Source organism: Populus trichocarpa, chromosome 15, assembly GCF_000002775.5.
Source record: "Populus trichocarpa isolate Nisqually-1 chromosome 15, P.trichocarpa_v4.1, whole genome shotgun sequence".
Classification (NCBI taxonomy): domain Eukaryota; kingdom Viridiplantae; phylum Streptophyta; class Magnoliopsida; order Malpighiales; family Salicaceae; genus Populus; species Populus trichocarpa.
In genome coordinates, this window is record NC_037299.2 from 9,643,151 (window position 1) to 9,656,439 (window position 13,289).

The following is a 13,289-nucleotide window of genomic DNA, read 5'->3' on the forward strand; positions in this document are numbered from 1 at the left end:
TCTTTTTGGAATTGAGATTGAACCTATTATTTTGGTTTCCTGTTCCAGTCACTGTTCCGGCGACCCGGTCTAAAGTTAAATGCATTGAACCGGGTCCGACCTAGTTAAAAAAAATTTAATTTTTATTTTTATTTTTAATTGTGTTTTATTCGAAAAATTAGAAGGAGATCGCTTGATGACGTAACATTTGTAAAATTTGATCGTAATCTCAATTTTGTTCCTGATGATATTTTACCTGGTGTTGTTGCGCGCTTAAGAAACCAAGAAAATTATAGTCTTTATCGGATGGATTTCGTAAGTGATGAAATTGTAAATAGTTTAATGGAACAATAAAAAATATTTGATATAAGTATTATTTATTTCATGATGTAATAACAGTAATTAAATCTACAATATTTAAATTAAAAACCATCAATATTAATATATATATATATATATATATATATTTAAATTATTTTTATAACCTCAATTTGAAAAATATTCTTTTAACTAAACACATTAAACTATTTTTTGTTCAATCTCAATTTCAACTACAGTTTTAATCAAGTAAATATAAAATATTAAATCAATTTTAATAAAAAAAAATTATAAAACAATTTTTTTTAAATCATATCCATATTATCGGGATATCAAAGACACTATTTTGATTGCAACAGTAAAATTGGAACCTGGCAATTTGAAGTGAGAAGGTAATAATTGACTATAAATTGAGCAAGTCGTACTAGAGTCTTCGTTAACTGCCACGTGAAGTTCTCTGTCAATATTTGCGGAGTAGTTATTACTAACAACGTAAGTCTGCATTACTTTCTACGTACGCATCTTTCACTTTCTTAAACCAACAGATCCTTACGCCATGGAATATCAAGCTCGGAATGTTTAGGCATGGCGCATGAGATTATTGAAGGTTCACATGCATGGTGACAATTCTTGAATACCTTATTTAACCAAGGCAGGTCCACTTACTTTGAAAAGCCTCTCTGTGTGTATAGGGTTCGAGCGACAAAATATGAAAAGTAGCTAGCTAGGGTCTAGCTGAGAGTATTAGTGCATGAAATCATAGAGCTTGCTGATCCAATTGCCAAGTCAGATGGGACCAGTATTAGACAGGACATGGACATGGGGTTTCTGCAAGTTGTGCCATTTGCCAGTTATTGATAATTAATGGAGTGGCTAGCTAGAAAGAGCCTAGCATTCATGATGTATGTAATAGAGACTTTCAAATAAAATTTGCAATTCGATTGCTACAGATATTAGCATTATGAGATTTATTTAGTTATTAATTTTAGAGTTGTAGAGAATTAATTGAATTGTGTGCAAATTATATTTGATATTTATAATTATAAAAAAAGAAAAAAAAAGCTATGTGTGTTAATGTTGTATAGAGATTATCATTTTCGATTCGGTTCAGTTTTTATCAAAAGAAATAATCAAACTGGAATTTTTTAGGACACAAACCGGTTTGACTCGGTTTTTCAGGACAAAAACCAGTTTTTTTAGTTTTTTAGGACAAAACCGGTTCAAACCGGTTTGACTCGGTTTTTTTCTGGTTTTTTTCGGTTTGGGTTTGGTTCGGTTCGGTTTTTTTTGTTTTAATTTTTTCAAAATTTTAATCGATTTAATTGGTTTTTTTCACGGTTCGATTTTTTCGATTATTTTTTTCTAGTTTTTTCGATTTTTTTGTTTATCCCTGATGTTGACTTCATATTGCTTTGATTTAAATAGGGTGGCACCCCCGGGACGGAATTGGTCCCCTGAGCATCTCCAAAAGCTATATTTTTTTACTCTCTATTGGAAGTTTTTGTTATCTGAGAAATTCAACCATGCTTTTTGAAGCTTAGGCACTTGAGAGACTAATTATAAGGAACCTAAAGCAATGTGCTTTTTGAAAAATTTGCATTTGTAATTTTCATGATTTTACTACTTTTCTTTGTAAGCTTTTAGAGGGTGGGTATATGTAATCTTCATCGCCTACCTCTTGAATACGCATCCTTGAAGATTAAGTTATTTGTGGACCAGACACTCTTTATCTCTCTCGTAGAATGCAATGAAGACCGACTTGCAAAAGCAAGCAAGCTTGTTGATGCTTACTTTGAAATAATATTGTAGTGGGAAGTGATTAAGATGTTTGCACTTCCAGTTTTCAATTTCTCTTTCTATATATCCGAATCAATCCATCATGATCTCTTTTTTCTGGTGCTTTTATTTAGGTCCAACCTTCGATTAGACAGAAAGTCAACAATATAAACTCGGGCAAAAGAAAACTGAAAACGAGACGAATTTAAGCAGATTAAGGGGGGGAATAGCATACCAGAGACTGATTTAAAGCGTAAAAAATGCATCTGAGAATCCATTTTCCATCTTCCAAATTCATAAATTGTGTCTCGTTCCTCAACCAAAAAGCATTCCAGCCACTAAAGCAATTTATATTATATGTCAATATATAATAGAAATGGAGTGTTTATTGTGAGCCATTAAGCATATATATAGGTTTAAGAGTATGATGGTGCAAGTTCTGTGCTCCTGTGATTTATCTTCCTCTCCATCGTTGTTAAATGAAAGAGTTCTGGAAGATAAATAAGATGGAAGATTATAGTGATTTTAAGATAAATAAGATGGAAGATAAACTATAATGATACTTTGATAAGTCGATCTGTACGTCACAAAGATCAATCTAGGATTTCGACGCCACACTCTTTGTGATTGAAGAGTGATAAGTCATGTAAGATTCTTTACAAAATCAATTTGGAAAAACAACTCTTAATTCTTTGAATTAAGTTTCAAATCTTGACCAAAGTGTTTATTACATATTCTGATACTATATTTATAATTGGAACATCCCTCCAGAAAATTCAACATGACAGAAGTCAGGCTAAAAAATTAGACTTTGACAAAGTAATTAGATAAATTTAACTAGCACATTTTTTTTACTTTAATTGAAATATAAACAGACCAAATTTAAAACAGTTATAACTTCTTGCACAAAAGTCCAATGCAATCATGGTTGGACAATCTAGAAAGATCACGTTCTGAACTTGAAATCCACCTAGATTAGTCTTGTCTTCACATGCAATAGATGACTTTAAAATCGGGTTCAAATTCATTTACTATTCTGACCGTAAACAGCATCAATTTCTTCATTTATTTGCATTATCAATCCAAACTCAAGTAGTTCAACATCAAAAGAACCATTAAGGGCTTTTTTCATGTCCAAGTTTCAATTGTAGACAAATAAAAACCTTTGAACCATTAAGGGCTTTTTTCATGTCCAAGTTTCAATTGTAGACAAATAAAAACCTTTGAACCAATTCCGAACAAATTGCTAGTTTTAACTCTGAAACAGCTTCAATCATTCCAATTTGACTCGTGAAGGCACTTTGCAATTGTTTCGCTCTCGCTTTTGTTATTAAGCTATCTGAATTTTTTTGTAGATTAGGCTCAGCTTTACGAGATAGATTATAATCTCATGCATATCACATGACATCTTTTATAAAAATTATTCATGAATATCATTTTTATGCAAAAAAAATAAGAATATAATTCAAGATGGGTTTAATTCAGATTATTCTATCCAATCACAGCAACGAAAAATGGGACTGGATAAGAATTAAGAATCACCAGCTCCCTCTAGCGATCCAGCCTACGAAATGAGGAAATCCTACTTGATTTGCACTGCACCCATTTACGCTAACAGCTCGGACATGTTTTGCACATTCAAAGAAGTGCAGTATAATTGAAAGACATCTCACCAGCGCCCACCACACATGAAATTGCTTGAGAGGAGACATTAATCCAATAATTTTCAAACCAGGCATCATTTTCTTTCCTATTTCTCTTGTCCCACTGCATTTTATCTGAGATATTACAAGCATATATACCTACCACGGATCCCGTACTTGGGTGAAAGGAAAAGTCAGGCTCATACAGCTATACAAGGGTAAGGAAGAAAAAGAAGGAGAATTTATTTCTCAGAGAACAGTACTCCAAACGATTTCCCAGCTGATATAATCAATGGTTCTACTTATTCCACTTCTCTTTTTCTCTGGGAACAAAGTCCCAAATTATTAGTCATTGGCCTACATGTATGAACAAATCTAACCATAAAATGCAATGCTATGAAGTCACATGGCTAACAAATTTAGTGAGACGCAAATTGGGAGATAAAAGGGATATGCAGCAGCTGTGCTAAGACTAGGTCCCAGCTAGCTCACATGTACTGATTCCACCTAGTCTATGATGCCATTCCTCTCTCATCAGTTTTGGTGAATACTCAATGGGTGGCATGCGCTTTGCAGCTCGTGAGGTTGATTTTTTTGTCATTTTAATAAATAATTTTTGCTAATATGTTTTAAAGCATAAGAAAAAAATTGTGATTACACAGTCCTATACCCTATCGAGTCTAATAAGATAAATTTATTTAATTATATAATAAAAAAAGTAATGAGAATAAATATATCAATAATAATGACCTACGAAAGATTAAAAAAAACAAATTACGAAGTTAAATTTTAAAATAACATAATATTAAATAATAAAATTAAAAAAAACAAAAAACAATCTCATGCTAATCTGAGTTAGCATGACAAACTCGATTGAGTAATCATCGTAGAAAGCAAATTGAAAAAAATAAAAATAAAAACTTAATTTTTAATAAACTCATTGTTAAAATATGAACTAAAAAAAGATAAAATAAAAAATATTAGTGTCAATCCGAGTTAATATTTCAAACCATTAATCTAGGTCATGAGACTGGAATCACCACACACACAAAAAAAAAAAAACCTAGAAAGCCCAATTCTCAACAATCAAATGTTGAAAGATGAAATTAAAAAAAAAAGATACAAAGAAAAAAAATTAAAAAGATAAAGACTAAATTTAATATAAATATAAAATAAAATAAGATGATATAAAAGCTCCGAGATAATATGAGCTAGCATGAAAAACCTGAATAAAATTGAATTAAAAAAATATCAAAGAATTGAACATATATAATTTTTAAAATATAAGGGCTAAATTAAATTTTTTATATAAACTATAAAACTCTCACTTATTTATAGTTTTTTTATTATTATTTATTCCCTTGTCTTTCAATGTTTTTTCTTTGTTGATAGCTAAAAAAATGATGCAATTACACCAAAAAAAACAAAAAAAACAAAAAGCAGAGCTTCATGATAATTTGAAAAAAAAAATTGAACAATATATCAACAATAAAACAACATGGAATTGTCGTCCACTATTGAGAAAAACTACGAAAATAAATTAAGTTTATTCGTCAACTTCAATTAAACATCTTTGTCAAAATTCAGGATTCTCAATATCAATCCCAACAGCAACAGTAGACAAATCATAATCCGATCGACAAATTCATCCTCTGCGAACCAATCAATCTCATTGTTTTAGACATTGGAGGCTGCGAGGGAGGGAGGTGGGAGGAGGTGGTGTCCTTTTATGGTACATTTTCTTCGTACATAAAACAAACAGGTCTCTATCAAATTATCGTTGATACAGACCTCAACCTTTTTCTTTTTTTAAAAAAAAAACTCGATATGTATATAGTCCAACTGGGCCACTTTGCCAAACATACATAATTTCTCTTGATCTAATTATCTCGTCTCTCTAATCACTTACTAACCCTGATTAAATGATTGTTTTCCTCTTTATATTTAACTCACTTCACTTTCTTCCTCCCAGTGTTTCTCCCCCCTCTCTAACGTGGGAATCATGTCATTCCACCAGACTAGTTACTCAGATTATGATTCTCAATCACACTCTGACCACCTTCAAGCAAACCTGCCTACACTTTGTTCGCAGCCAAGCCTCCCATCAGTACCTTTCCTCACCTCAAAACCCCATCATCGCCACCAAGAAATCCTATCAACCACCCACCACCACTGCCTCACCACCCTGAAAGGCCACTCCTCTTATATATCCTCACTAACCCTCGCAGGAAAGTTCCTCTACAGCGGCTCTGACAAAGAAATACGACTGTGGAAGCGAAACCCTTTAGATTCTGAAATAGATCAGGAAAACCTAAGCAACAACGTAGTGGCTGTGGGGAACGGTGCAGTGAAGTCTCTGGTAGTTTGGGCAGAAAAACTCTTTAGTGCTCATCAAGATAACAAAATCCGAGTATGGAAAGCCAATAACCAGGAGACTAATCAGCAGAAGTACACACGTTTGGCCACTTTACCAACACTTGGTGACCGTGCCTTTAAGAGTCTGTTGCCAAGGAATCAAGTTCAGATTCGAAGGCACAAAACATGCACATGGGTTCATCATGTTGACACAGTATCTGCACTTGCCTTGTCGAGTGACGAGTCCCACCTCTACTCCGTTTCATGGGATCGGACAATTAAAATATGGAGAACGAATGACTTCAAGTGTTTGGAGTCGGTAGCCAATGCTCATGATGATGCTATAAATGCAGTGGCATTGTCGAATGACGGGAATGTTTATACCGGATCGGCCGACAAGAAAATCAAGGTGTGGAGGAAAAGTTCAGAAGAGAACAAACACTCCCTGGTTGCCACGCTAGAAAAACACATGTCTGGGATTAATGCCTTGGCGCTAAGCACTGATGGGTCTGTTTTATACTCCGGTGCGTGTGACCGATCAATAGTAGTATGGGAGAAGGATGATGATGGCAACATGGTGGTATTGGGAGCCCTTAGGGGCCATACACAGTCCATATTGTGCTTAGCTGTTGTCTCTGATTTGGTGTTTAGTGGTTCTGCAGATAAAACCATTAGAATTTGGAGAGGTGTTGATAGAAGTTACTCTTGCTTGGCAGTTTTGGAAGGGCACGGAGGCCCTGTCAAGTGCTTGACGGCATCAATTGACCGACGTTCCTCATCTGATGCATCGTTTCTTCTTTACAGTGGGAGTTTGGACTGTGATATCAAAGTGTGGCAAATCAATGTCCCTCTTCTATAAAAGATTTCTTAAAATTTGGAGTCTCGACTGTACTTTTTGTAAATAGAAATGGAGAGATTGCTATACCTTTTTTTTCTTTTTCTTTTTTATCATCGCTTTCCATCTTTCCCCTATCCTGGGCTACTCCCTGAGTTGAATGATTATTGTACTTGCACGATTTGAAACTAATTATGCATTAGAGTGATTTGCTCGTATGTTGATAGCAAGTTTCTGCTTTTAAGGCCCTGTTTATCCGTTTATTTACTGAAAAGTTTTTTTTTAAAAAAATAAATTTAGAAAAAATAAATTCTAGAAAAGTAAATTTTTATATTTTTATGTTTGATAGTGTAATGAAAAATAAATTAGAAAATATTTTCCAGTGTTTGGTTATGTCATGAAAAATAAACTAGAAAATAACTTATTAATATTTTATTTTTTAAAATTTATTAAAATAATGATCAGGAACAAATCTTATAAATTAAAAGGTTGAATGAGAATGAAATTGAAAAAAAAATATAATTTCATAAATTATTTTAAATAAAATAAATAATAATTAAAATAATAAAGATCAAATCTAAAAAGTAAAAAAATTAAAAGATGAAGAAATTAAAATAATAATAATTAACATTTCATAAATTATTTCAAATAAAATAAGTAATAATTAAAAAGATGAGAATCAAATTTGATAGATAAAAAATTTCAATTAAAAAATAATAAGGAAAAAGTAAATATAAAAATAAGGATCAAAGTTAATATAAAAATTAAATTCTAAGGGATAAAATTGAAAAAAAAGTATTCAAAACAAAATATATATAGCAATCAAAAGTTTGAGGATCAAATTTGATATAATCAGCAAATAATATAACATTTCTAATTTTTTCACAATTTCCGGAAAGTGTTTTCCGCTTAAAATAAAAAGAAAACACTTTTCTGAAAACCAAACTAAATTTTTCTTTGACCGGAAAGTATTTTTTATTAACTAACTTTTCTAATAGCTAACAAACACATATAAATTTAAAAAATTAAAAAATTACTTTTAAAAAAACAAACACAAGATATATATATATATATATATATATATATATATTGAGCCGTTTTATCTTCTATACGGTCCTGGTAGCTTCCATGACTGTACATAAGATACCAACTCCTACCGAGTTACAATATTTCCTCAATATATGGGTGTGTTGTCACATCGGTGGTTACGAGTCCCAACTGGTTCCTTGAAATCTTATGTAACTTGTTAGGAGTTGGTGCTCCAAGAGAAATTTTATGAAGCTTTACCCACATGAGAAAGGAGACGTGATGGTATGCATACCTGATATCCCTCTCTTGCCTGCTTCTTTCTGAGAATTGAACCTCCTCTGTCACCAACTCTTTGAATAGTTTTCTATAATTTATGCAAAGAATTATAATTGTTTTGTGGGGCTCGATGACAGAGAGAACAGTAAGGTCATAGATGATACTTTAAATTATAGAGTGCTGACATTTACACTAATTTTTATATTCATTTCCAAAAACTGCCAACGCATTCTACATTTAGCTGAGGTTGGAATTGTGATCCTACCTATAAAATGAATCCAACTTTTGATTTTAAAATACAGAATAAAAAATAAACATTGAGCTACTTTATCCTATTCAATAAAAAGGTTTCCCCATGAGTGGAGAGGCTAAAGTAAGCTTTCATATTCATAACAACCAGGAAGCATAAGTGAATTACAGATACAAGAAATCTTCCAGGTTGCTGCCCTTATTTCTTCTTTGATGAGGTTGAAGCATGGGGGTTCTGCAACAGTAAAGAACCGCAATATCAAGAAGTCTATATTCATCCCAATAACTCCAATATGGTAGTCCTCTCCTTAATTTCCTGCTAAAATTGAAAAATAATGTAGAGGAAAAGGGTTGTATATAATTCAAGTGAAGATGTTTTTTCCAAGGCAGTTGCATGCGATAGAAGAAAGAACCAATGGCAGAAAAAATAAGCAAAGCAAATGAATACAGAAAAGTTCCATCACTCTCAATTTTTGTCATAAGAAGCAAGTTCCTTTCTTGTAAGGTGATAGTGGGAATTAAAAGATTCATAAATATGACAGACAACGAAATATTTTGACAACGAAACATTTTAGACATTATATATTGAAGATGAAAACAATAGAGAACCCAAATAGAATAAAGAAAGGCAAAATGATTAAATATTAAATGGGAAAGTTGCTTTCTTTACATATAATTAATCTGCCAAGGCATATGCAGTGTTTAAGGTATATCTATTCTAGATATCTTGAGATTAATTATCCTTTATAAGAATCATCAGTGGTTTGACCTACGTAAAGAAGTTACAAGTGGAAGAGTAAGTTAGGTAGAAGTCGTTTTTCCCTAGACGGCCATTATTCCAGCCTACTCTTCCCGCCGGTACCCTGGTTTCAAAAGCCACTCCTTTATTTTAGGCAGAGGATATTAGAGGGATCTGAAGATGTGAGACTCATCTAATAAATCCCTTAAAAATATAAATAACACTGTCCTTCTCTTTAATCTCCTCAAACTTTCTACCTCCCTAAACTTAGGTAACGTGTTCCCATAATGCCATCACCACATGGAAGAGAAAGATTATCAAACAAAAAGAGAAGAGACTTCTAACCTAACTATGAAATAAATACAAGCAAGCAGTCAACTATTGCCCACAAATAATGGCATTTACCTGAGTATATAAACTTACAAAAAACTTGAACAGTTGAATGCTCAAATCAATGGCTGTCATCAGCAATGATGCCCTGACAACTGGCATGGAAGATGCCATAGTGAAACATGAGGTCCCTCTACCATTATGCAAATGAGAGAAGAACTGCCGCATCAGTCCATAATTGAATTACTATTAGGGATTATCCTCATAGCTACCCTATTTGAATTATTTCATTTGATTATTACGTTTTCTTGCACGTAATGCTAAAATAAAAACCGCATGCAAATAGAAAACCAAATTGCTTCTTACAAGTTAGTGATACTTAAATCACACCGTTCCTTCTAATTTATTAGGTATAGTTAAAATATAATAGATATCGACAATTTGTAACTTATTTCACATAATATAAGATTTATTGAGGCATATGCATATGCACATTTGTGTACATGAACCAAATTCCCTTGATTACTCAATGACAGATGACTTGATGAGCAAGGAGCAGCAAGAAAAAATTCATTAATTTGCAAGCAGGAAGTATTGATTTGCAACTGTGTTGCCTAATGAGAAAAGTTGATTCTAAATATTGCAAGATACCAAAGAGTTTAGGCTTCCAAAGAGATTCTCCTTGCTTCCTTGCTGTGCAGTTCTTTTCACCTGATTGAACTCGTCCTGAATATTTTTAGCTCATGAATCAGGATCGATTCTACAGGAAAACCGCTCTTAAGGAATCCACAGAAAGGGAGCTTCGTGTTTGTCTTAATTTTCAGTTTTCAGACAGATTACTTCAGACATATAGTTCCTCAACTTTGGAGACGTTATTTCTCCCTCGAAACTATAAACACAGCATGTTCTACAAACTCCAAAATAAAAGCCAAGTTGCTCTGCTCTTATGAGCAAATTTACAAGTTTTAGTTGATGCCTTGAATAAACGTTGTATAATATCAAGCAGAAATATAAGTCGTCACATATACATATCAAAAGATTAATTAAATCATTGAATGAAAATTGAGTGGCCTGAATTGATAATACAGCAATAGTACCTGAGCGCAGTTGCAATACTGATTCGCCCATCAATTGGAGTGACCTCTCTGCATTTCTTACTTCCTCCTGCTACATATAGGAAGATTAGTGATACCTCATGTATATGACAGATTAAGAAAAACATAAGTATACAGCAGGCTATTCATACTGAGATTAGAGCCATTAAAAAGTACAAAAGTACTTGAAGGTGTTGGGCATCAGATTATTGTAATAACCTCTACCCAGTATGATATTGAAGTTTTGAACTTAATTAATTTTTTTTTCCTTCAGTCTATAAACAAGGCTTTTATTATACCAGTAGTGTATCATTAATCAGAGTCCTTCGAGAATTTATAAAACCCAATCTTTAGCTTCTATGAGTGGTGAGTGACTTATTAAATCACAGATTCCAAGGTAACCACTGACAAACAGAGAGACAATCCATGAGCTACAAATAGATTTCTGGAGAAACTTTTCCTGTTCAGAACTTCAAACTCTAGAAAGCAACTAATTAGAACATACATGGGCTTCCTCCTTATAAGTAAACCATTAAGAACTTTTATCAACATCAATAAAATATACAATATCAATTTGTCAACATACTGTACAGAATAAAATAGTTTAAAGTGAAACATACAGTGGGTTGACGCTTGAAATCTGAAAAAGATTCACACTTGAGGATTATAGCCTTTTGCAGCTATGAACAACCCACCATCGCGAACCAAATAAAGACAACACCCCGCTGAAAAACAAATGAAACAAGTGCCCCCAGTTTTAACACTAAGCTTCCTTAGAAGAGTCAAAAAAAAAAAACACGTACGACATTAAGTTAGAAAGCTATTATAGTTACCTAAAATTCTCATTTCTGCCACTGCTCTGGCTACTGCTACATCAAATTTCTCTCTAAAAGAAACTTTCTTCCCTAAATTCTGTCCTATAGCAAGAAGTGATGAAAGAGCAAATACCCAAAAACATAAAGTCAAACACAAATTTTGGCAGCTACAATGTGTCTAAAGTACACTAAAAATGTTATTATTCAGACAGTTAAACGTATCAAAAATCAAAATCAGAAAGCAACAAACAATACCTCTGCTCTTCCGCTCATACTTCAACATTTGACAAACCAGTAACACAAACTGCATGTTCCAAGATAATGCAACGCCTGTTCATCGACTCCAAACAGTGTTACTTTCCATACTGCAAGTAAAGTGCAATACCAATGGCATCACATAAAACAAAGCCCACTACAAACAACTAAAGGAAAAAAGAAAAACGAAAAGAAAAGGACTCACCAGCAGGACAAGCAATAGCCAAAACCAGTCCAGGAAGCCCGGCACCGATCCCAACATAAACAAGTTTGATAAAGCATTATAGTGTGAAATATAAGAGTCATGTAGTCTGTAGAGTAGGTAGTATTGCTAGTGAGTCCTCAATATGCCTCCCCATTACTTTATTCACATCTGTAACCGCAGTCAGGTTCATTTTCTGCAACATTCTCAGAATTCAAAACTTCATAAAAAAAAAAAAAACAATCACTAAAATCTAGTTAAATTTTATGTTCTTATGCGTGTATGACGCATCTGGTTCCACTGAAGAAGAGTATCAACATAGAGGCGGATTTGGTCTTTCTGGCGGTAAATGAAGGTACCGAAACAAGACGAATTATGAGTTCTGGTAACGGCGGCCGTAGTTAGCGATTCTGCGGTGATTGTGTGAAGAGGAAATGTTTTTTGTTTTTATGATGGGAAGTTGTTTGATGAAAGTCACGGACAGAAAATATCAATTTTTTTTTTGACAAATCACGGACAGAAAATGACTGACACGTGTAAGAAAACCATTACACTAAAACAGTGCATGCAATTTCCTCCTATCTTCAAAGGTGACTTTTTTGATATTATAGGAATTGTCTTAGCGTGGCTTTTTTATTTAACCGCGCATGTTGACAAAGGAACTTTGATGATGTGGCTTTGACAACTCATTTTTATTTTATTGTTTCTCTCTCTCCTCTGTTTCATTTCAACACCGAACTCTCTCTTAATTAGGAAAGTGGGTTGACATTTTTTTTAATGTTAAATTCAATCATTGTTTTTTTAATTACTATCTGTAAAAACAATTATAATTTGAGTTGGAAAATCGACATTTGATAAATCATGTAATGATGTTTTGAAATCATAAACATAAAATAAAAAAAGAATATTTTAAAAAACAATAACAATGCAATATGAGAAGGACACAATTCAAATTCATCGTGGATTGTAATAGTTTTTTTTTTTGTTAGTTCACTTTTTTTCTTGTAATTTGATCTTTTCATATCGAATTGATTTGGAATTGAACTTAATGATTTGTTTTGGTCGGTTTAATATAGGGTTCTTGCGATGTCAAGAATAATTTTTTATTTTAAGTTAATTCGTGATTTGACAAAATAAAATTCTATTCTATTCATTTAAAACAATTGAAACTTCAGAGATCAAATTTGAGACTAAAATAAATAGCCCACGTGTTTTTTTTCATTGTAAATGGACTATTTTTTTATTGTTTTATTCCCCAAAGTTTTTGTTTTTTTCATTTTTGGTCTTTGTTTCTTGAGGTTTTTTACATTTTAATTGAAAATTTTATTTTATTCACATTTAAATCTCTCAGTTTGAGAGAAGAGAGAAAAAATTGCAGGGAAACATGGGAGGAG

General features: G+C 32.7%; 2 protein-coding genes across 21 annotated transcripts; one reads left to right on the plus strand and one right to left on the minus strand.

Annotated features, from left to right (window-relative positions):
- Nucleotides 1-5,573: 5,573 nt before the first annotated feature.
- LOC7453749 (protein JINGUBANG) lies at nucleotides 5,574-7,124 on the plus strand. The gene has a single exon (XM_002321526.4). It carries the CDS (start codon nucleotides 5,719-5,721, stop codon nucleotides 6,928-6,930), a length of 1,212 nt encoding a protein of 403 aa, XP_002321562.3. The 5' UTR covers nucleotides 5,574-5,718; the 3' UTR covers nucleotides 6,931-7,124.
- Nucleotides 7,125-8,397: 1,273 nt separating this feature from the next.
- LOC127904352 (uncharacterized) lies at nucleotides 8,398-12,420 on the minus strand. Of its 20 annotated transcripts, none has more exons than XR_008057427.1 (6): nucleotides 11,899-12,420; nucleotides 11,694-11,803; nucleotides 11,457-11,540; nucleotides 11,244-11,348; nucleotides 9,605-10,693; nucleotides 8,398-8,695 (listed from the first exon to the last, which is right to left on the minus strand). XR_008057427.1 is itself a non-coding variant. In XM_052447433.1 (6 exons), the coding sequence occupies exons 2-6, from the start codon at nucleotides 11,746-11,748 to the stop codon at nucleotides 8,660-8,662; spliced, it is 360 nt and encodes a 119-aa protein (XP_052303393.1). In that variant the 5' UTR covers nucleotides 11,749-11,803; nucleotides 11,899-12,417; the 3' UTR covers nucleotides 8,398-8,659. The 20 variants fall into 20 exon arrangements, 1 of the variants encoding a protein (XP_052303393.1); XR_008057431.1 differs by having other exon boundaries at nucleotides 8,398-8,776; nucleotides 10,627-10,693; nucleotides 11,457-11,535; nucleotides 11,694-11,768; nucleotides 11,899-12,416; XR_008057425.1 differs by having other exon boundaries at nucleotides 8,398-9,748; nucleotides 10,627-10,696; nucleotides 11,899-12,415.
- Between the last annotated feature and the right edge of the window lie 869 nt (nucleotides 12,421-13,289).